General features: G+C 58.2%; 1 protein-coding gene across 1 annotated transcript in view; it reads right to left on the minus strand.

Annotated features, from left to right (window-relative positions):
• ECE1 (endothelin converting enzyme 1) overlaps positions 1 to 22,749 on the minus strand; it is a 108,579-nt gene extending 85,830 nt beyond the window's left edge. The window contains exon 1 of the mRNA XM_062190580.1: positions 22,663 to 22,749. Coding sequence (XP_062046564.1) covers positions 22,663 to 22,665 — 3 coding nt within the window. The 5' untranslated portion in view covers positions 22,666 to 22,749. The remainder of the gene's footprint in view (positions 1 to 22,662) is intronic.
• Positions 22,750 to 23,382: the final 633 nt, after the last annotated feature.

A 23,382-nucleotide genomic window follows, 5' to 3' on the forward strand; every position in this document is an offset into this window, starting at 1 on the left:
CTCTTCACCTCTCCTTCTCTCTCTGTGAAACTCTGACTTTCAAATAAATAAATACATCTTTAAAAAATTATTGATTGATTTATTCACTTGAAAGGCAGAGTCAGAGAGAGAGAGAGAGAGAGAGAGAGTGAGAGAGAGAGTGAGAGAGCGCTTCCATTTGCAGATTCACTCTCCAAATGGTTGCAACGAATGGGGCTGGGTCAGGCTGAAGCCAGGAACCAGGAGCTCCATCCGAGTCTCGGCAACGTGAGTTGCAGAGGTTTGGGATATATCACCTGCTACATTCCCAGGCGCTCTAGCAGGAAGCTGGATCGGAAGTGGAGCAGCCCAGACTCGAACCACTGCCTACATGGGATACCCGTGTTACAAGCAGTGCCATAACACTGGCCCAAGGTGAAGGACATTCTACAAGATACCTGAGCCAAGGTTATGAGAATGGAAGCAAGTCTAAGAACCTGCCACGGACCAGAGGAAGTGAAGGAGACAGGACTACTAAATGTCACACCGTGCCTGCGGTGAGATGCGGGAACGGAGGGAGGCAGCAGTGCAGAGACTGCAGGGGGAGTCCGCCTCGGCCCCTCACCTGGGAGGCAGCAGATGATGACCCAAGTACTCAGGACCCTGCCAACCATGTGCAAGACCCAGATAGAGTTTCTGGCCTGGCTCTAGCTATTGTGGACACCTGAAGAGTGAACCAGTGGATGGACGCTCACTCGCGCTCTCTCTCTCACTCCCCTTCTCTGCCACGTTGCTTTTCACATAAATAAATAAGTCATCTTCTTTTAATGGTGTCCCATTGCATTCTCCAGGGCAATCTCATGGACTGGGACAAAAAAAGGCCAAAGATGAAGCAGGAGACCTGGAGAAAGTAGACAGAGAAAGGCCCGAGCCTTCTAGAATAACAGTTGGAGAAAAGGAAGGGGAACCAAGGGGTGAGACACCCTGCCAGCTGCTCACATGGGTCCTTTCACCTGTTCTTTTAAAGTTTGGATTCTCAGTTGACACACACTGATTGTGCATATACATGGGGTACCATGTGACATTTCAATGCACGTACACAGTGTGCAATGCTCAGATCAGGGCAACAGTGGTGCAAACAATCAAAATCCTCTCCACTATCTGTTCCGAAACAGCAGACAGTCTACACTGAGCTGTTGCCAACCAGGACCCCATCCTGTGCTACACAGCACTCCCAGTCTCTCCACCTGTTCCATGCACCCCGCACTGTTCGTCCTCACAGATGCGCTGTATAAATATTTGCGCACTGCTCAGGGCAGACACAGCCGGACAAAACAGTCAGAATCTCTGCCTGCATGGAACTGAACAGGCGGAGGAGACAGAGTGAGACAAACAAGTGCTCTCTCGACTTTAGCGCCATCTTCCTGGAGACCTCCGCGCCGTGAGAGACAAGTGGAGGAAGAAGCGAATGTGGAGGCTGAAGAAGGAAGGTGAGACACAGGTTCAAGTGAACTGCTGGCTGTGCACCTGCGATGGCCAACGACGCAGAGGAAAAAGTGCCGGACCCCAGGACGCTGGCACAAGTTGTTGGACTGCTTGAAAGATCTGGACTTTTTATCCCCAATGGATCGCTGAAACCACCCATGAGACCTACTTTGCTGACACCAAAACAGTCCCTGAGCCATGAGACCCACTTTGCTGACACCAAAACAGTCCCTGAGGGCCTTTTGCCCTGGGCCTGTGACATTCTGGACTAGTTCTGTTCTCCATTGTGGCCGAGTGTAACACATGTACAATAAATCCTCTCTTCTGCTGTCTTAGCCGAAGAATAAAAAAAAAAGTCAATTCTGGAGGCTGGAGATGGGGGAGGGCACGGGGGACATGGAGGCAGAGAGGTGGGGGCCGACGGGTGAGGCCTCCCTGGGAGGCGGCAGGGGGACCGAGACCCGCCAGCAGCCAGGCTGCTTCACAGAGGTCCTGCTGCACCAGCCACAGCTGGGGGTGCTCCATCATGGCTCGTGCTTCATGGAGGAGGAAAGTGCGGGAGTCTCACGGCAGCCAGCCATTCACTCACGGCCACCTTGTGACCACTCTGGTGACCACTCGGCTGAGCCAGGCCCTCTCCAGGGAAGGCGGTGGGAGCCCCCTGCCCACCCTCCCCAGGCCCAGCCAGGATCACTGATTGACTGAATCCATTGCGCCTCTCACGCTCACTAAAACCAGATTTCCAAATGCTCACTATCACCAGCTCCTGGGAGGTGGTGGGAAATCCGGCAGGGCCCGGGGCCTGGGGACTGGGCCAGGAGTGGGGGGGGGGGGTGTCTTCAAGGAATGAGGAGCGCTCTGCTGCCTCTCCACCGGAAACCTTTGTAAAAACTTTCATTTATTTTCATTTTTATTTGAAAGGTAGAGACAAGGAGACAAAGAAATCTCCCACTCATGGCTTTTTTTCCTTTTCTTTCAAAACTTCTTTACCTGCTACTCCACAGCACCAGCCCCCACGGCTTCTTTTTTCCAAAAATCATTTATTTATTTGAAAGGCAGAGCAGCAGAGACAGAGGGAGAGACAGAGGGAGAGACAGAGGGAGAGACAGGGGAGAGACGGGGAGAGAGCAATCTCCCATCTGCTGGTTCACTCCTCAAAAGGCTCCAACAGCTGGGGCTGGACCAGGTCGAAGCTGGGAGCCTGGAACTCCATCTGGGTCTCCCCCATGACAGGCAGGGGTCCAAATACTTGGGTCATTTTTTGCTGCTTTCCCAGGTGCATTAGCAGGAAACTAGATTAGAAGTGGAACACCTGGGGCTTGAACTGCACGCTGTGTCTTAACCTACTAGGCCACAGTGCCGGTCCCTCCATCCGTGGGTTTACTCCTCAACTGCTCACAATAGTTGGAGCTGGGCCAGGCTGAAGCCAGGAGGCTGGAAATACATCCAAGTTTCTCAGGGGTAGCCAGGGGCACCGCCTGTTGTCTCACAGAGTGCACATTAGCAGGAAACTGGAATCAGGAGCAGAGCTGGAACCTGACCCCACACACTCTGAAATAAGGTGTGGGTGTCCCAAATGGGCTCTTAACTGCTGTGTCAAATGCCTGCCCCCAGAAACCTTAACTGAATCAGGTTTCAAAGAGGTAAGGGGTATAATGGGGCGTGCCCCTGAGGCCCTGGGTGGGCAGAGGAAGAGGGGATGGGGAGTTTGTTCGCCATAGACAATCCCCCAGGGAGAGAAGTCCATCACTGGGGGGCTGGGAGGGACTCTACCCTCGCGGCCCAGCCTAATTCTGTCCAGGTGGCCCCTGGACTGGCTGCTCCACTCACAGTCACCCTGTAACTCCTCCATGGGTGCTGGGGTGCTCCTCAGAGCTGAGACCTCATGGGGAACCACAGGGGCTCTCCCTGCCCCACCTCCCCCACTTCTTGCAAAAAAAGAGAAACATCTCAGAGTGGCCGGAATGACTCACGTTCCCCAGAGAGGGCCCCGCTGGGCTGACTCAGGCAGGGGGAGCCCATGGTCATTCAATCCCCCTCCCTGCTCAGCGGGAGTGGCCTTGGGCCCCAGGAAGGCAGCGGACAAAGGAGGCGGAGGTGCAGGGACAAGTGGCCTATGGACGGCGCCCCTCTCCGGGTGTCTCCGGCACTCCTCGGGCCTGGAGGCTGACTCCCAGGCACCTGGGGACGGCAGAAAGATAGATCGCCAAAGAAGGGAAAAGCAGCGGGGCTGAGATGCCAGGAGAAAGCTCCCAGGCGCTGTGTTCCAGGTTTTGTTCTCTCATGTTGCACAATCGAGGGGCTGGGACCGACTGCAAGCAGCAGAGTTGTGTTCTGGTTCCTACTTCTGCGGAAGCTGACACCGCACACTTCGAGAAGCATCCCAGACGACCATGTGACATACGCTGAGTCCGGGGCCATCAACCTGGTACCTGACAGCTCCCTGCCTCCCTCATCTTCCCCTGCACCTCTGCTGAAGGCAGGGACAGAGACAAGCGGGGTCTCTGCCCTCCAGGACTCCCCCTCCAGGGCACAGAGTAAGTCATGGTTAAGGGGCCTGAATGCCTGGGGGACTGAACAGTACCAGCACCTGGTCCACCTGCGAGCTTGCTCCCAGCCACCTGTCCACAGCCCCAGAAAGGGTCCCTACCACCTGCTGCCCACCAGCACGGGCCCCAAGTTCTAGCACAGCCTTCTTCTCATCCTCCCTCCCCAACCTCCTCCCTCCTGGCCATATCCAGCTTCTCTGAGCCATAAGCAAAACACCTGGATGTTCCCCAGGGCTGCACAGCACAGACTCATCAGCCAGCCAGAATCCTGGATCCCTCCCCTTGCCAAGCCTCAGTTTCCTCGTCTATTAAATGGGTACCTACGAGGACTCATCTCTGGTGCTGACTCAGGTAGGACTTTGGCTCAGCTCCAGAGTTACACCTGATAAACCGGACAAGGCAAGGGGAGCAGTGAGCACAGGCGGTACAAAGAGCGGCTGAGGCTCCGGGGGACCTGGCTTCCCTGTGAAGCCGCCAGGGGCTCTCCTGGCCACGGCCCTCACCTCCACACTTGCTGCTGATTCCCCAGCACAAGGCTTTCCTCCACAGAGTGCCCTACCGTGGGAGAGCCACTTCTGACTTGTCCCAAACTGGCCTCACCCTGACCCACCAGGGTATGGGGTCCGGGGGAGCTGAGCCCACAGCCCTGCCACGCTCAGCCTCCTGCTGCTTCCATTTCATGTTCCCAGCCAACATAGCTGCTTCCCAAATGGCCTGCCACACAGCGCCACTCCCCGAGCCAAGACACCCAGGCAGGGGAGGGGCTGGCAGGAGCCAGCATGGTTCTTGAGCACTGAGAAGGGCCAATCCCAGCAGAAGACAGGACCCAAGGAGATGGAACAGGTCCCAGGACTAGGGCCTGAGCCCCAAGCAAAGACCCGAATCCTTAGGAAAATGGGGGTGATACGCAGGAGTGAGCGCCCTAGGAGGCATGCGTGAGAGAGGCCGGGAGGGAGGGAGGTGGAGAGGCCGGCAGAGCTGAGCACTGGTTGACCTGAGCCTTTCATATGTCCTCGTCCCAAACAGAGGCCAGCGGGGGAGCAGAAAGCAATCTTCCAACAGCAGCCTGCAGTCTGCTTGGGGGGCGGCAGGACCTGGAGTCCCCCTGGGGCAGGGAGGCCCAGCTTGGCAGGGGCCCCAGCTCGGACCCTGGGTCTTTCTCCCCATGGTGGGGGCACCTCCTTAGATTCTTGGGAAGCCCCCCATCCCCACCCTATGGGGGGCTGTGTGTGTACAGACTGCAGCCCTGACCCCCACTTCCACAAAACTCGGTCAAAGCCAGGGAGAGGCGGGGTCCCCAGGGCCTTGGGCTCTGTAGAGTCAGAGGTCACAGGGAAGGAATCTGGAGGTCACAGTGCCTCCCTCCCCTCTCTGGCCACATCAAAGCCAGACTTTCCCTTGAAGCAGCCACATACTGGGCACTGTGGGGCAGGGGGCAAGGGGCTTGGACAGTGGGGGCGCAGCTGCCGGAAGGCCTGGGAGCTGGACTGCACAAGCAGTTGCAGGCACCTGGGCCCCAGATCGGGGTTCTGGGGGAGGGCCTGGGGCACCGGGCTCCATGCAGCCTCTGGGCACTGCTGCTTGGCGCCGTGACACCCACAGCCCACGCAACCTTTCTGGGCTCTGTGCTCTCCCTGTCAAAGAAATAGGCTGGACCCCCTGCCCAATCCAAGCCATCACCAAGCCCTGCCAGCTGCAGCCCCCAGCGTCTCTGGCTCCGGGATCTGACCCCGGTTCTGCCACTATGAGCTGTTTGGCTCTTGGCCAGTTGCCTGAGCTCCCTGGGCGTCTCACCCACTGGATGTGAAGACGGAACTACTGCTGTAGACTTGGCCGCGAGGTCTTCATCACGGCAGTGAAAGTCTCTCGAGACCCCTGCCCCCCTCTGCACCAGTTCCTCCCAGCAGGCGACGTTTCCGCTGGCTGAAGAAACAAAGCAAACTGCCCTGGACAGCGCTGGGCCCAGAACCACATGGACCAAAGCAGGATTTCTGAAGCACGCTCTGTGGGCCACCAGCGTCAGAATCAGGGAGCCTGCTGGGAACACAGGCTCCTAGATCCGACTTCAGACTTCCTGGGTCCCAATCTCTGGGATGAAAGCAATGAACTCTGGGGTTGTAACCAACACCCCTGATGCTCCTACAACCCGTGCAATTGGGGCTGGCCTTGTGGCATAGCAGGTATAGCCACTGCCTGTGACACCAGCATCCCATATAGGCACCGAGTGTTGTCCCAGCTGTTCCTCTTCTAATCCAGCTCTCTGGATTAGCAGCAGAACATAACTCAATTGCTTGGGCCCCTGTATCCACATGGGAGACAGGGAAGAAGCTCCTGGCTCCTAGCTTCAGTCTGGCCCAGCCCTAACCATTGTGGCCATTTCGGGGAGTGAACCAGTGGATGTAAGATCTCTGTCTGTGTCTCCCTCTCTCTCTCTCTAACTCTGACTTTCAAATACTCAATATATATATATATATATATATATATATAAACATATATATATATGTATATATATATAAACATATATATATATATATATATGAAGCGCAGGGGCTGGTGCTGTGGTGTAGCGGGTAAAGCTGCCACCTGCAGTGCTGGCATCCCATATGGGTGCTGGTTCTAGTCCTGGCTGCTCCATTCCGATCCAGCTCTCTGCTATGTCCTGGGGAAGAAGTAGAAGATGGCCCAAGTCCTTGGACCTCTGTACACCCATGGGAGACCAGAAGAAGCTCCTGGTTCCTAGCTTTGGCCTGGCCCAGCCCTAACCATTGTGGCCATCTGGGGAGTGACCAGAGATGGAAGTCTCTCTGCCTCTCCTTCTCTCTCTGTATAACTCTGACTTTCAAATTAATAAATAAATCTTAAAAAAAAAAAAAGAACAAAACAGTGCAATTGCTGTGGCCTCAGGTTTGGTACCGCTACCCTGCGACTCCTGGCTGTCCCCGTGACAAGCAGAGAGATGAGGTGAGAGCCTTTGGCACCAGGGAGGTGCCTGTCCTACCAGAACCTGGGGTGGCATTCTTGCTAACGGCACAGATCCCGGAGTGAAACAGATCGAGGTGCAAATTCCAGTCCCTGCACTTTCTTGCTGAGCTGCGTGACAGCTGGCTCAGCCTGTGGGAGTCCCTCCAGCATGTTGAAAATGGCCACAAACACCCCTCCCTGCAGGGGCTATTGGAATGACCCAAGCAGGTGCTTAATGCAAAGCACGTTCCAAGTGCTGGGGGTGGAGGGAGACCATGGGAAAACCAACAGGAGAGGCTTCACTGTCTCCCCTCGCCTGGCACAAGGGCGGCTGCAGTGAAATCCACGCGTCTTCAGACACCACGAGCCCCGGCCATCCAGAGAGGCCGACACCCTACCTGCAAGGCTGGCCAACCGCCAAACACCCTTGGAGAAGGGGTCCGACGAAGTGGAGTCTGTGACTGACAGAAGCAACAGCTCAATGGGAAAGAGGCAGGAGAGCTGTCTAGAGCTCCCACTGAGTGACCAGGGCCCAGACAGCCCCACGTCCCAAGGCCAGCTTTGGCAGGGGCAGCAGAGCCAAGTACACACGGAGGAGACAGCAGAGACTCCAGGGCCAGACTGCCCAGGGTTAAGTTCTTTGTTGTAAAATGCTCTAATGTATTAATTCATTCATTTTTCTTTTATTTTTCTTTGCAAGGCAGAGACAGACAGACACAGAGAGATCCTTCATTTGATGGTTCACTCCCCACATGCCCACAACAGCCAGGGCCAGACCAGGCCGAAGCCAGGAGTTTGGAACACAACCCGGGTCTCTCACACAGGTGGCAGAGGCCCAAGCACTTGAGCCATCGTCTGCTGCCGCCACGCTAGCAGGAAGCTGGCCAGAAGCGGAGCCAGGAGTGGAACCAGGACACTGACAGGGACGTGGGTGTCCCAGGACGTGGGTGTCCCAAGTGACCGCTAAACCCACTGCACTGCAACTCCCCACGCCCACATTCTGATTCCACCCCTCCGGGCTCTGCCTGGCTGGCAAACTCCTACCCCTACTTCAAGACCCAAGTCCAGCAGCCCCTCTCTGGGCCAGTTTAGTGGTGCATATCCCTCTGGGTTGTCAAAGGCCCCCCGCCCACACACTCATCAAACACGACTCAGAGGTTCACCTGCTGGCCTGTCTACTCTCCCACAGGCCTGGGTGCTTCCAGGAGGGTGCATCCAGATGTCCTTAGCATGAAGAGGAAGTTAGACCAGAGACAAGAGAGAGAGAAGACCCCTGAAGAGGGCACATGTCCTAATCTCTGTTTACCTTAACCCCGTTCCACTTCCCCATAGGTATTGGCAAGTCTGGGCAGTCACCCAGATCTCTGTTCGCCATAGGTGTAGACACGTCCGGGTAGGTGTTCTGATCTCAGTTCTCTGCAAACCCCCTCCCCCCCAGCACACCCTCCCCCTGCCACCCTCCTCCTGGCTCAAGTTCCCCATAAGCATGGTCCCAAGTTCCTCAAGGGTGGTCCTGAGTCCAGCAGGCTGCAACTGAAGCCCACCAATGCCGCAGCTGGTAATGCGCGATGCTGCTGCCCTATAAATACTGAAAGGGACCCGGATCGGAGGCCCAGTCTTGGAGATGATTCCACCGGGCCCATCGAACGTTGATAAATGGCTTCTGCCGATCCTCCACCCAGCCTCTGGTACCTGTTTGCACTAAGGGAATTTCTCCAGCCCAGCTTCCTGTAACAAGCAAGCCTTGGTCCACCTGGACCTCCAACTCCCTCGCCCCTCTGCCTCCCGTCCAACCCCTGTTCCTGCCCCTCGGTCAGCTCCTTGTTTCCCAGGGTGTCCGCTTCCAGACGCCCCTTCCTGAAGGCCTGCACCTGCTCATCTGGTGCTGGAGCTGAAGGCGGCTACCCAGGAAGACCCCACTGGCTTGCTTCTACCCTTTGCCGGCTGCACAGGGTTCCCGGGGAAGGAGAGGCGCTCAGAGGCCTTGATCGCACCTGCTCACAGAACCGGGGGGCGGGAGTCAGCTGTAGAGGAAGCGCCACAGCCCCTGTGGGGAAGAACTTGGCGCTGGCAGCCAAACTGCCCAGGGTTCCAAGCCGTCTCTGCTGCTTGCTGACTGTTCTTCAGTTTCCTCATCTGTATAACAGGGATCATCGTACTAAATAACTCACAGGGGTGATGCGAGGATTAAGTGAATTTATAACAAAATATTTAGCAATGTCCCTGGCACATAGCGAACGCTCAATAAACACCATTATTACTAAATTACCGCTAAGATGGACAAGCACTACAGGAAACAAAGAACAAAAGTTGTATCATTCCCCCCGGGAACAGTGAAGTGGCAGCAATCCCAAAAAGCCTTCTAGGCAGCAACTTGCCCAGCCCCAGGCCATCCAGAGAATCTCAAGGCCATTTTTAAAAAATCAATTCATTGACTTGAGAAGCAGAGTGACAGAGAGATAGACAGACAGAGCTCCTACCTGCTGGCTTACTCCCCAAGTGTCCCCGATGGTTGGGGCTGAGCAGCCAGGAGCTGGGAACAAAATCAAGTCTCCCACATGTGTGGCAGGAGCCCAACTACTGGACCTCTCACTGCAGCCTCCCAGGGTCTGCACTGGGAAGCTGGAGTCAGGAGCCAGAGCCAGCACTTGACCACAGGCACTCTGCTATGGGACATGGGCATCTTAACTGCTAGGCTAAACACCTAAGCCGTTAACAAAATGTTTTTGAAATTTAGTATCAGGTCCATTTTTCCCTAAGTTCCTCCATGGACTGCACTGGTCCCTCCACGCCTTCTCCCACCCAACTCCCCACTTGGGGCATGGTCATCTGTCACTGTGCCACCCCGGGCACAGTCGTCTGTCTCTGTGCCAGACAGGCTTGGAGCATGGCTTGGACCAAGGGCCCGAGAAGGGATTCTGGGGGCCTGTTTCACCGGGAAAGCAGCTCTCCATTGCCCATGGTGCAAATCCCCAGGCAGCCCAAGTCCCTTGCAGCCCCAGCCTTGCCAGGTGCCGGGAATGCAGAGAGAAAGAGGCCGGGCTCTGCTCCAGCAGAATTCTGTCCAGCAATAAATCAGCCAACGTTATGAGGCACTTACCGTATGGCAGGCACCAATCCTGGCCCCTCAAGAATCACGTGGCTTATTCAAGCCACCTGCGACAGTCTGGCACTAGCACTCTACCCACTTTATTTATGCAGACACAGAGGCTGCTCAAGGACACGGCAGAGCTGGGATTGAAACCGAGCTGGCCTGGGCCAGAGCTGGGGCCCCTGATCTGTGTCAGCGCAGGGAGATGAGACAGAGCAGAAACTTCAGCCCCAGGTGGCCTCAAGGGAGGGCAGTCCAGGGCAGAGGCAGCGGGGGGTGGGGAGGCAGGGACCCAGGACGGCGGGGCAAGGGCAGAGGGATGGCCACAGGTACCAAGAGCAGCTTTGGAAAGGCGGATCAGGCCTAAAGGGTTTGAGACGTGCACCATGTCATGAGTGCCGTCATCAGTGCTTGTCATCGGTGCCACCCATTCCTCCCCACAGCACGGAGCGCGCACTGCACCTGCTCTCTGAGACGACCTTTCCAGGCTTAACATCTGGGACCCCCTGGAGGGAGGGGGCTGGCCTCGCTTCACAGATGGGGAGCCCAAGCCTTGGAGAGGAAAACTCACCTGCTAGGAGGTCCTCTACAACCAAGGAGTTCAAGGTGCATCCGGGGTTCAAGCTCAAGTCAGTCCTAGGGCCCTGCTCTTAGCCGCTAGGCCACACGGCAGGGGACAAGCACTGCAGGTGTATGGTAGGGATCTGATGCGGAAGGCGGGGAGCCCTGGGTTTTGCCCTGGGCATACATTTAGTGTCCTGCTCCCCAATTCAGGAAGACGCACGGCTGCAAGCCAGCCTGGGCCGTGTGTGTGGGCCTGGGTGCTGGGGTGCTGATGTGATCAAGGCCCCAAGTGAAAAGTGTCTCGACCCTAACGGGGAAGTACAGTGAATGAGTCACAGCGAGACAGCCAACGCCAGCAACTTCTTCACCTCCCCTGCCCACCCGTGCTCCTCAGAGCTGGAAACCCTGTGAGTGAGGGCCCACACGGACCACGCTTCCCAGCTCTCACGAGGCTCCCAGTGGCAGAACCACAAGAGCAGGAGCCACAGCCGCCTACCAAGGGTCTGCTCTGTGCACTGACCCAAGAGCTCCACGACGTGACACCAGTTACCAGCCGCTTTTTCCAAGGTGGTTATGGGAAAGGTGTTATCATCACCCATTTCACAGAGTGGAAAACTGAGGCTCAGAAATGCTCACTCATCAAAGATCACCTAGCTAGGGCCAAGTGGCAGAGCTGGGACCAGAAACTACATCTGTCTGGCTCTCAGAACCACATCTTTGGGGCCAGCATCGTGGTGTAGCAAGTTAAGCTGCCGCCTGCAATGCCAGCATCCCTTATTGGCATTGGTTCAAGTCCTGCCTGCTCCACTTCTGCTGCAGCTCCCTCCTAATGCACCTGGTAGGGCAGAGAAAGATGGCTCAAGTGCTTGGACCCCTGCACCCACATGGGAGACCTGGAAGAAGCTCCTGGCTCCTGGCTTCTCCCTGGCCCAGCCCAGGCCATTGTAGCCATTTGGGGAGTAAACCAGCAGATGGAAGACCTCTCTCTCCGTCTCTACCTCTCTGTAACTCTGCCTTTCAAATCAATCAATCAATCTTAAAAAAAAAAAAAACACTTAAAAAAATTATTTGAAAGCAGAGTTACAGAGAGAGAGAGAAACAGAGACCTTCTATCTGCTGCTTCACTCCTCAAACGCTGCAGTGGCCAGGGCTGGGCCAGGCCAAAGCCAGGAGCCAGGAGCTTCATCCAGGTCTCCCGCGTGGGTGCAGGGGCCCCAGCATTTGGGCAATAACTAGCTGCTGCTTTTCCAGGCTCATTAGCAGGGAGCTGGATGGGAAGTGGAGCAGCCGGGACTTGAACCAGTGCTCAGACAGGATGCTGGTACGTAAGCAGCAGCTGTACCCACTACACCACAATGCCAGCCCCTAAGATCCACTTATTAAGCAGAAAGAGCACTAGATTCAGAGTCCACAGGTCAGGGCCAAGCTTGCTGTGTGGCCTCAGGCCAGTCCGTTTCCCTTTCTGAGCCTTTGGCTCCCCATGAGGACGTTGGTCCAGATGACAACACTGTCCTATTCCCACTCACACACTGTGACCCCTCGTGCCCTCCTTCCCCCTGCCCACCACACCGGAACCCAGTGGGAAGCGAGTAACCACACCAAGGATACTTGGGCAAGAGATGATGAGGTCACCTTCCTGCGGCCACCTTCTGCTGAGGCCAGCTCAGCACAGCCTGGAGCCACAAAGCCACAGAGAATTTCCTCCAGGCCAGCGTGGGTACAGCAACCCAGAGGGCAGAGGGCTGGGCACCCCCTTGCACCATCACTTCCTCTGCCCCACCGCTCACAGGGCTGGGGTGATAGAACCGTGGTGGCTTTGAGAGAGCCCCTGGCTCACCCTGGGAAGCAGAGTCCAGGTGGGGTTTGATGGACAGGTCTGCCCCGCCCACCCTATCCTGGGCCAGGGGCACCTCCAAGCATCAGGGACACATGTCGACGTCTCCCCATCCCCTCAAGCAGACCCTGGAGAAACCTCCTGGCCCCCAGCACGGGTGAACACTGAGCCCCTCTCACCTCTCACCTGGCACTGGCTTCCCTGCCTCACTCCTGCCCCCTACAGCCCACACCCCACACAGCCACCAGGGCCTTCCCCAATGCAAACCACAGGGCGCCACCTCTGAGGAGCCTTCCAGAGGCTTCCCATCACTTTTTTTTCTCTTTTTTTTTAAAGATTTATTTATTTATTTGTTTGTTTGAAGTTCAGAGTTACACAGAGAGAGAAGGAGAAGCAGAGGCAGAGAGAAGTCTTCCATCCACTGGTTCACTCCCCAATTGGCTGCAACGGCCAGAGCTGCACCAATCCGAAGCCAGAAGCCAGGAGCTTCTTTCAGGTCCCCACTCAGGTGCAGGGGCCCAAGGACTTGAGCCATCTTCTACTGCTTTCCCAGGCCATAGCAGAGAGATGGATTGGAAGTGGAGCAGCTGGGGCTAGAATCAACACCCATATAGGATGCGGGCACTGGCCCCTTCCCATCATTTTCACAATGAAACGCCAACTTCCTCCGGTCCCTATGCCCCCTTCCCACCCCTTTCCCCTGGCTGTCCTGCCCAGCCACATCGGCCTTCCTGCCCCCCCAACTTGCCAAGTTGCTTATTTCTGCCTCGGGCCCTTTGCACTGGCTATTCTGTCTGCTGGGAACTCCACTCTGCCACGGCTGTGCCCAGCTGGCCCCTCCTCAAGCTCCAGGACTCTGCTCCGTCGTTGGCTCTCCTCCGGCCACCCACCTGGAGCAGCCTCCTGCCCCCTGCCACCATCGCCCCATTTTCTCTTCTCTCTGGGGAGATCCTTCGGGTCGGTGGCTTGGGTTGCTGGCTTCATCTCTGGCTTCCTTCCCTAGAATGTGGCTCCTCGAGGGCAGGGTCTGGCTGCCTCACCTCTCTGTCTGCACACGAGGGAGGCCTTTCCTGGGCCCCACGACCCCTGCGGATGAGGCTGCAGGTGCACCCAGAGTGGCGGTGAACGGCTGCAAGACACAGAGCCAGGGAAGGGCAGGATCATGGTGCCAAGGCTGCCTCTGCCAGACCTGCTGGGTAGGGCTCCCATGGCTGGGGTGGGGGTCTCACCCCGGGAGGTCTGGTGCACCATGAGGCAGGGAGGGAGGGGAGCAGGGCTGAGGAGCCTCCCCACTCCCACCAGCAGTCTTCCCGCAGAGCTCTGGAAGGCAGGACAACATGGAAGTAGAGGAGCTCAGGCCACGGGAGCAAACGGTGCCCATAGTGGGGTCCCAGAGAGCCGGGAGCCCGCAACACACCCTGCGTTCTGCAGAAAGGGAAAGGGAGTGACAGGCAGGAAGGGACTTGCTTAAGGTCAGCCAGCCGATCCCTTGTAGACCCTTGTGACCCAGGGACTCCGGGCCCGGGACCCCTGCCCTGCCCTGGGCAGCACCGGGTGAAGCCCAGGGTCTGGGTGGGATGCCAGCTCTGAGCTGCCAGTCCCCAGGGGGAGGGGCCACGCAGCTGAGCAGGCCTGAGGCATTAGGGCTGAGGAAGGATGCACATTCCCTCCTTCTTTTTTTTTTGACAGGCAGAGTTAGATAGTGAGAGAGAGAAAGGTCTTCCTTCCATTGGTTCACCCCCCAATGGCCGCTATGCCAGGAGCCAGGTTGGTCTCCCATGTGGGCGCAGGGCCCAAGCACTTGGGCCATCCTCCACTGTCCTCCCGGGCCACAGCAGAGCTGGACTGGAAGAGCAGCAACCGCGACAGAATCCAGCACCCCAACCAGGACTAGAACCCAGTGTGCTGGCGCCGCAGGTGGAGGATTAGCCTAGTGAGCTGCAGCGCCAGCCTCATTCCCTTCTTCTTTCAAAACACACTCTCCGAGGGCAGAGGTCAATGGCACACCCTGAACACGCAGCACCCAGAGGGCAGGGAGTGCCTAGGGCAGGTGCTGGAGTGCATTGGGCTGAGGCCCTGAATTCCGCAGAGCGCACACGGGGTTCAAGTCCCAGCTACTCTGCACTGCCAGTCCGGCTCCCTGCTAACGTGCCTGGAAGGCAGCAGATGACAGCTCAGGTGCTGGGTTCCTGCCACCCACGTGAGAGACCCACATAAAGTTCCAGGCTTCTGACTTTGGCCCGGCCCAGCCCTGGAGACTGGGGGCATCAGAGAACCAGTGGAAAACAGATTCAATCTCTCTCTCTCTCTGCCTTTCAAATAAATAAGTATATATATAATACATATAAATAAATATATAATATATAAGAAAACCCATGTAACAGTGACCCTCAGAGCCAGCTTGCACACTGCTAAGATGTTCCTGAGAGCAGTGAGTGCTTAGTCTGCAAAGAGCAGTCCCACACCGGGAGCCACCCGGCGTCACACACTGACAACGGCCTGTGCATCCACCCAACACAGCAGGACTCAGCTGGAAACAGAGCAGACACTGGCACAGGTGACAACACATCAGACCTCAAGAATGCTCAGTACTTAAAACATCACCTGGTGCCTCATAAACCTGTATGATTTTCAAGGGTCAGTTAAATGTTTTTTTTTTTTTTTTTTTTTTTTGACAGGCAGAGTGGACAGTGAGAGAGAGAGAGACAGAGAGAAAGGTCTTCCTTTTGCCGTTGGTTCACCCTCCAATGGCCGCCGCGGTAGCGCGCTGCGGCCGGCGCACCGCGCTGATCCGATGGCAGGAGCCAGGGGTTTATCCTGGTCTCCCATGGGGTGCAGGGCCCAAGCACTTGGGCCATCCTCCACTGCACTCCCTGGCCACAGCAGAGAGCTGGCCTGGAAGAGGGGCAACCGGGACAGGATCGGTGCCCCGACCGGGACTAGAACCCGGTGTGCCGGCGCCGCAAGGCGGAGGATTAGCCTACTGAGCCGCGGCGCCGGCCCAGTTAAATGTTTTTTAAAAAGCAACAGGAGTGAGTGTTTGGCACCGCGGTTAAGATGCCCCTTGGGGGGCCTGCATTCCGTATAGCAGTGCTCAGTTTGAGTCCCCGCTCTGCTTCCTGGTAACTTGCACCCTGGGAGGCAGCAGGTGACGGCTCGAGTAGACAGATTCCTACCATCCACGTGGGAGACCCAGAGCGAGTTCCAGGTTTCTGATTTAGGCCTGGCCCAGTCCCAGGTAGGCATTTGGAGAGTGAACCAGTGGATGAAAGCCCTCTCTCTCCCCCTCTTGCTTGCTGCCTTACAAATAAAATTAAAATAAATAATAAATTAAAAGCTTAAAGACAACAAACAGGCGGAAGCTGAAGGAAACCTGACCCAACAGAGTGTATGCCTCGGGATCATGCAGATCAAGGTCAAAGCCAGGCCACACTGCAGGCACAGAAGGCACTTCAGCTATGGCCTCCTGCAGGGCCACTGAGGAAGGGGGGGGGGGACACAGGAATGCACATTTGCAAACACGGAGCTGTAGAAGATGTACATCCCTCCCCTGTGCGACCCCTCACCTGTGCGACCCATCCCCTGTGAGACCAGCTGCACAGCCTCCAGCCTCAGGGCAATGCCTGGCCTCTGTGGCATAGTCCCAATGGTCCCCACACCCACAGCCGCTCGCAGCCATGGAGCCTCGCACGTGCCAGCGCCGGGCTGGGTTCTTCGCAAACAGAATCGTCCTATCTGTATGAAATGGGCCCTAGGAGCTCCGTAGGCAGAGGAAAACAAAGAGGTGACTACCTTCCGAAGCGACAGCACAGCGCCACGGAGCCAGCCCCAAACCCGAGCCGTGCCCACTGCCTGGGGGTCGCCTCTCCCGTCCCACACTGCCTGCTTGGACCCCTCCCCTGGAAGCTGCCTGTCCCCGCCCCCAGGGCTGGAGGGGCAGCTCCTGTGTGTGCTGGACTGGGCTTCTGTGACAGAGCTGCCTAGGAAATGCGTCCTTCCTCCCCTCGCGCCCTCCCTCACCCCTCTCATGGCCACACATCTGAGGTCAGCACGGGCTTGGACCTCTGCCCAGGAAGAAGGGACTCCAAAGCCGGGCAGCTGGGAGAGCGGGCTTGGCCAATGGGCCTTCTTAATCCCTGGGCTCCCCAGCCCAGCTGTGGCCCGAGTGCCAGGAGGGCGGGAGCACAGAGGCCCCACCCTTGGCTCCAGTTCCCGAGTGATGTAACCCACGCGGGGCCAGGATCCCGAGGCTCATAAAGCACTTATTGAGAACAACAGGTCCCCCGACCCCACCCTGTGCGCGCATGCGTGTACACACACACACACACACACACTGTATGCTATTGTTATGCTGAGTGCGGTGAGCATCATCCCATTCATTGTCACTGCCCAGCCGCCACCAGAGACCATTAGGATCCCATTCCACAGAGGCAGCAAGGAGGGGGTGGCCCTGAGAGGTCAAGCCAGGCCCGCACGACCAGGAGCCTTGCTGGCCGTCCTACAGGCCACGGCTCAAACACTTGGGGTCATCTGTCCTATGTTACAGATGGGAAGACTGAGGCCCAGAAAGGGAGAGGCCCCTTGAACTGTTAGTGGCAGAGCTTGGCTGGAAGCCAGGTCTCTACCCTTGGCCTTGCTTTCAATTACAGGCCAGGCAGGCCACGTGCACCTGGACGGGGAGGGAGGAGGCTCAGGTTCCAGGCAGAGGTAAATATTGACAGGGCTGTGTTTACACTGCAACCCGACTCCTCCTGGCTCCCGCCCAGCCTCGGAGGCCAGGGAGCCAGTGGAAGGAAGCTGGGAGGTGGAGGCTGGGCGAGGAGGATGTGGGGAAAGTGACTTCTGGGCCAGGGGTGCTCTTGCTCGCCCTGCTAATAGCAGCCTGGGTCAGAAAGCCTGGGACGTCCGCAGCTAGGGGCCCCTGGGCAGTACTCAGGCACAGAGGGGAGCCAGGGAGATGGGGGCGTGGTCTGGGGGGCACCCAGCCTGGGCTCCAGTCCTAGCTCTGCCCCGACGGGCAGGGGATACGCTAGCAGTCCGTGACGTCGGGGGCAAGGCTCCGCTAACCACAGAGCACAGCACAAAGGTGAGAGGTGAATGGCCAGCCCCAGCATGCTCCCGAGGCCTGCGGCTCCTGCCACGGGGCAGGGCGGGCAGGGGGCTCTCCCAGGAAGGCCAACTGTCTCCTACATTGAGTGGCAGCTTGGGAATAGGCCAGAATCTTGAGGAATCAGGAGGCCCGCCCAGGTCCAGTCCCTAATTCCTAGGTGACCTAAGTCTTGGCTTTCACAGCTCGAAAGCAGGGATGCCCCACTCCCTGGCGTCAGAGCGAACCTGTGAGTGCCGGGGACACAGCGGCTGCTCGCGTAGCCCCTTGGACCTAGGTGGCGGCTCAGGCCCTTTTCATGCAAGTCCTCTGCGGCGACCGGAGGCTCGAGCAGGCAGGCCCAACTCCCTCTCAAGCCCTGACTGTTCTAGAAATGCGCTCCTCTGTCTAGGCCCCCTCCCAAACCCCAGGAGCCCGTGTGGAAGAGGTACCAATCCTTAAATGACCAGTGGGGCGAGACGGCCTGTGGACAGCACAGCCACCAGAGAAAGGGCAGGAGCCAGGCGCTGGCCACCCAGCATCGTCCTGGCAGTGGGCGCAGCGGGAGCCGCCCGTCCATTAAGCTCGGTGTCCCCACCCCTGCTGTAACTCTGCGAGGACGGCTGAGCCCTTCCTCATGTCTAGCCCTCCGCTAGGCATTGCCACCTCTTTTGGCCCTGGCCATGATGACAGGCATGGCATCCCAGGCTGGTACTCGCCACTTTTCCTTCCTGCTCTATTAGATCCAAGGCCCTGGAAGCCAGCAGCCTGGCTGGTTATTTGCCTGGGAGGAGGAGGGCATGGGGGTGTGAGGCAGGGTCTTTCCTGGTGCTACCCTAACGGGTCCCCTGCCTGCAGCGGCTCTCCCCCTACCCTTCATCATCTCAAAATGCAAACCTGACCAGGTCACTCCCCTCACTCTAAACTCCTGAGTGGCTCCCCGTTGCCTTTAGAACGAAGCCCAACTCCTTCACCCAAGTGCACGAGTCCTCGGCCACCTCCCTAGCAGCCGCCCCTACTGTCCAGAGGAGCCCGTTCCTGAAGGCACCACGTCCCGTGATCCTGCAGGGGCCCAAATGCTCTTCCCAGCGCCTCTGTTTAGGCCACAGCTTGAATATTGTATCCTCAGGGAATCTCTTGTGATCCCCAGCCCAGTTCCCCTCTGCTCCGGCAGCCCTGCTGTCTCCAGGGCAACAGTAATGGTGCTTGTAATTTCTGCTCTGCACCTGCTGTCGGAAGCGAGGCCTGTGGGTCGGGTTCACACTGCCCACAGCCCAGCCCCTCGTGCTCTGCCAGGCAGACTGTTGGGTGAATGAATGGCGCACTTTAACCATGGCAGGGGTGCTCCCTTAGTCAACTAAAGAAAAATAACCAGGACAGGTGTTGTGGCACGGTGGGATAAGCCCACGCTTGGGACACCCACATGCCATTATCAGCTGGAATCCCGGCTACTCTGCTTCCAATCCAGCTTCCTCCTGATGCACCTGGAAGGCAGCAGGGGATGGTCCAGGTACCCGGGCCCCTGCCACCCACATGGGAGATCCAGACGGGCCCCTGCCACCCACATGGGAGATCCAGACGGGCCCCTGCCACCCACATGGGAGATCCAGACGGAGTTTCTGGCTCCTGGCATCAGCCTCGCCCAGCACTGGTTGTTGCAGGTACGATCTCTCTCTTTCTCTCCCTTTTTGCCTTTCAAATAAAATATATAAATAATTTTTAAAAACCTCTCGATCATTTAGAAATAGAGAGAGAAAAAAATCGAGCTGAAGAGCAGAGTTGTAAACATTTGCTGGTGGTTCCTAACTCACATAGACATGGACACTGGGCAAGCTGGTCCGGTCCCAAGTGACGCCCGAAACATTCAGATCCTGTTGCTCTCCTCACACCACCCGTCTCTACAGTTTCTGTCTGGGAAATGATGTATTTACTCTTTAACAAAAAATAACAATATCTTTGTTTATCCACAACTGCAGCAATGCAAGGAAACGTGAGTAACCCAGTTACCAGCACAGCGCTGGTGCCCAGGGGGAGGGTGTGTTCTGGGAACCCCAGGGAGTGGCTCTGGGGCCTGTGGCTCCCCTCCCACCCTCCAACAAGAACTGTGCCCTCACTCTTAACAGTTTCTGCATCCACTGCCCCCTCTGCTATCCCAAGGAGCAAATCTGCCCCACTGGGCAGGAAAGGGGCATGGATGGATGACCCAAGGTCACACGGGATTCCAACGCTGCACAGTCAAGGTCATTCCCAACCCCCACTCCAGCCTAAACTCAGCCCCCAGCTTGGAAATGTGAAGGAACAATCTCAAGGCACTACTATGGCAGATCACCCCGGCCCGTGTGCCTGGCTCATGTTCCAGCCCTCTGGGAGGTTGGCACCTGCTCAGGCTCTCTCTTGCTCTGACTCCTGGCCACCCCCCACCCCGCGTGCGTGCGCGCACACCCCGCTCTGTGCCTGCTGCTGGGTGGTCGGAGGACAAGCACAAGCAGGAGACATAAGCTGGGGTAAGGGTTCCACCCAGGGCTTAAAGAGCAGCCTGAGGCTCTGCCAGGGGGGAGAGACCTGTGCAGGGAGCTGGGGGCCCAGCAGGGAGCCTCAGCGGGACAACAGGAAGCAGCCCACACTCTGCAAAGGAGCACCCTTGGGGCGGGGAGGGACACTGGAGGGGTGGGGTCACTGAGTTTGTTTAACACCCACAGAGCAGGGGATCCAGGGAACAAGCACTGGCAGTCCTGGGTCACCCCAGCTCAGGGGGACACTGGTCCGGGGCCCAGTGTTTAGAGCAAACCAGAGTGACAGGGGCCGAAGAGGCCTACCGTCAGCCTCCACCCCACCCGCTCAAGTGCGTCAGCAAGGACGGTGGGGACGCCACCCCAGCCCGCCTCATGCCCTCGTGCTTGGCCCTGCCACCACTCTAGCACGCCCACTTTCTCCTCCTCCAGCCTCGCGGTGGCCTTTCCTGTGCCCTCACACCTTGGGTCTTCTGTCACTCAGGTCGCATCTCTCCGGCCAGGACGGCAGCCTTGTGTGGCAAGACAGCTCTGCTAGACAGGCTACCCAGCTGGGCCTGGGTGGAGGACAGACCACAGGAAGCACAGTGTTTTCACGGCTCTTCCTCCTCCTTTGCATAGGGTTTGGCACAGAGCAAGTACTCAGCACATCTCTGCTGAGCTGCGAACTGTCCTGGAAGCACCACTGTGCTGTCTTTCCCCCACCAACAGGGCCGACTTTAATCCTTCTTCCAGACCAGCAAACAGGTCAGACGCCAGGGAGAACTTCCCACCCAGAGCTCAAGGCTGCGAAAGAAAGGCAGCAGCTGCTCTCACAGCGCCCACTCACGGGGGCACCTCAGGAGGGCGCTAACCATCCCTTGGGAGGGTGAGCGCTAACGTCCCATCTCACAGAAGAGGAACCTGGAGCTCAGAGTGACAGGGCCACAGGGCCAGACGTCCTGCGTGGGACTGGAGGAGCCGGGACTCAAACCCAATCATCTGATCCAAAGCCTGGGGTCTTCCCAATGGGCTGGGAGACCCCTCAGGCTGGCAGGCTCTGAAAAGTGTCCCCAAAGGCAAGAAGGGAAAAGTCTTCTTTCTGAGTGACTTGGACCGGGCTGGGCTGAGAGGCAGCGTGGAGGACATAACCACAAAGCCTAACCCTCTCACCTCGCCCCTGCATAACAGGTAGCACATGGCTTGCCACCCAAACCATCCGAGCAGGGGCGAGTCCTAACCCAGGGGATGGGTGCGGTCCAAGATGGTCTCTAAGCAGCCTCTGATGCAGTACAGCGCTGGACTCTGGAGAGGCCAGTGTGGTACCCGAGGGTGGAAGGGACCAGCCGGGTAAGAAGACAGGACAAAGTGGAACGGCAGATTAAGCTGCTGCTGGTGATGCCAGCATCCCATTTCAGACTGGCAGTTCGAGTCCCAGCTGCTCCACTTCCAATCCAGCTCCCGGCTAACGAATGTGTCTGGGAAGGCAGCAGATGATGGTTCAAGTCCTTGGGCCACTGCTACCCGCATGGGAGACCTGGATGGAGTTCCTGGCTTTCCGGCTTTGGCCTGGGCCAGCCCTAGCTGTTGCAGATATTTGGGAAGTAAAACAGCAGGTGGAAGATCTCTGTCACTATGCCTTCCAAATACAAATTTTTAAAGGTGGGGGAGGGGGGTTAGGTATTTGTGGGGAATGGGGCTGGAAAGGAAGTCGTCCCAGGCACAGCAAGGGTTGGCCTGGGGGGGGAGTCCCACCCAGTCCCCATCCGGGCATCACAGAAGTCACTGACACATGCCCTCAGGCCCTACATGATTTGTACCCATTTCACAGGACACTGACCAGGACTGGGAGAGAGACCCAGAGGGGCCTGTCCATGGGAAAAGAAGCCACAGAGAAGGAGGCCGCCTCCACCCAGGGATGGAGAGGCAGCAACCAGGCCCTGGGCTCTGGCGCCAGAGCCCTCCCTCCCCCAAACAGCCCTCCAACGGCCCAGCCTGGAGCTAACAATTTCTGTCCTGTAGAGACCCCCGTGAGATTCCTCCCCTGGACAACTCCCCCTTTTCCCTGATACCTCTGCCCATCCCAGTGTGAGGACTCATTGCAAGGAGATGTTGGGGAGATGGGCTCTACGGGTGCAGGGCCCCCAAATGTCCCCTGGTCTTCGGACAGCGGCCACCTCCACTATGCCAGCAGCAGTGGTGGTGCCAGTGCCAGTGCCAAAGCACTCCAAACGCGCCCTGCCACCCACGACGCACCTCGTCCAGCCTCAGATCTACCTCAGCGTCCAGGGGCGCCCAGGTTCGGGTGGATCCAGACACCTCGGAACTGCCGCCCGCGCGAACACGACCCAGCCCTGCAGCCCAGGGTGTCCAAGCCAGGCCAGGTCCGGGGACTTCCGGATACCCCAAATCAGACCGCACCAAGTGTCGCCAAGCCGAAGCGACCACCCTGAGCTCTCCACAGCCGGCCCCCGCCAGCCGCCTCCCCACGGAATCAGGGGCAACGCGGCCGCCGAGCCGAGCCCAGCCGGACGCCCCCCGACTCGCGCCTGCAGAGAGCCGGCGCCCAGCCCCCCGCGGGCCGGGCCGCCCCGGGTGCCATCCGCGGCGCTGCTCCCAGGACCTGGAGGCTGAGCGGCACTCACCATAGCTCGCCCCGTTCCGGCCCGCTCCAGCCCGCGGATCCCACTCCCGGCTCCGGCTCCGGCTCGGGCTCGGGCTCCGGCTCCCACTCCGGCTCCGGCTCCCGCTCCCGGCTCCGGCTCCGGCTCCGGCTCCGGCTCCGGCTCCGGCTCCCACCGCGCTGCTAGGAATGCGCGGCTGCCCGGCCCCGGCGGCGCGCTCGGCTCCCCGCAGGCGGGCAAGCGGCTCGGGGCCCCATCCCGGGAGGCGGGGCCCTCACGGGGCCAATGGCGGGGCGCGTGGGCGCGGGCCGGGGCGGTGCAGCCAATCCCGCCCCGCGAGTTTCTTAACCCTCGGTGCGCCGGATGCTCTCGGACCCGGCTGCGCGGAGACCCGGGGCGGCGGCGAGGGCGGGCCCGTCTGGGCTTCAGGCTGCGGGATCCCGGCCACGCTGAGACCAGCCTTGGGGGCAGGGTGAGCCGCGGGAAGGTTCAGCTGTGTCCAGTGCGGGCGCAGGGTGCTGGGTGACCTTTGTCTCCCGCCTGGCGCCTGCAAGCATCAGTGTGCTCTGTGTGTGTGCTGTGTGTGGGTCATGTATGGGCCCCGTGTGTGCACTGTGTGTGCGTGTGTTCGCCGGGTGTGCATTGTATTGCTGCGTGTGGCTGTGTGTGCTTATGGGCGTGTGTGTGTGCATGTGTCTACGTGCATGTATCTGTGTGTTTGGGGTGGGGATGTATGTGTAT

The sequence above is a fragment of the Lepus europaeus genome, chromosome 5, assembly GCF_033115175.1.
Source record: "Lepus europaeus isolate LE1 chromosome 5, mLepTim1.pri, whole genome shotgun sequence".
Taxonomy (NCBI): domain Eukaryota; kingdom Metazoa; phylum Chordata; class Mammalia; order Lagomorpha; family Leporidae; genus Lepus; species Lepus europaeus.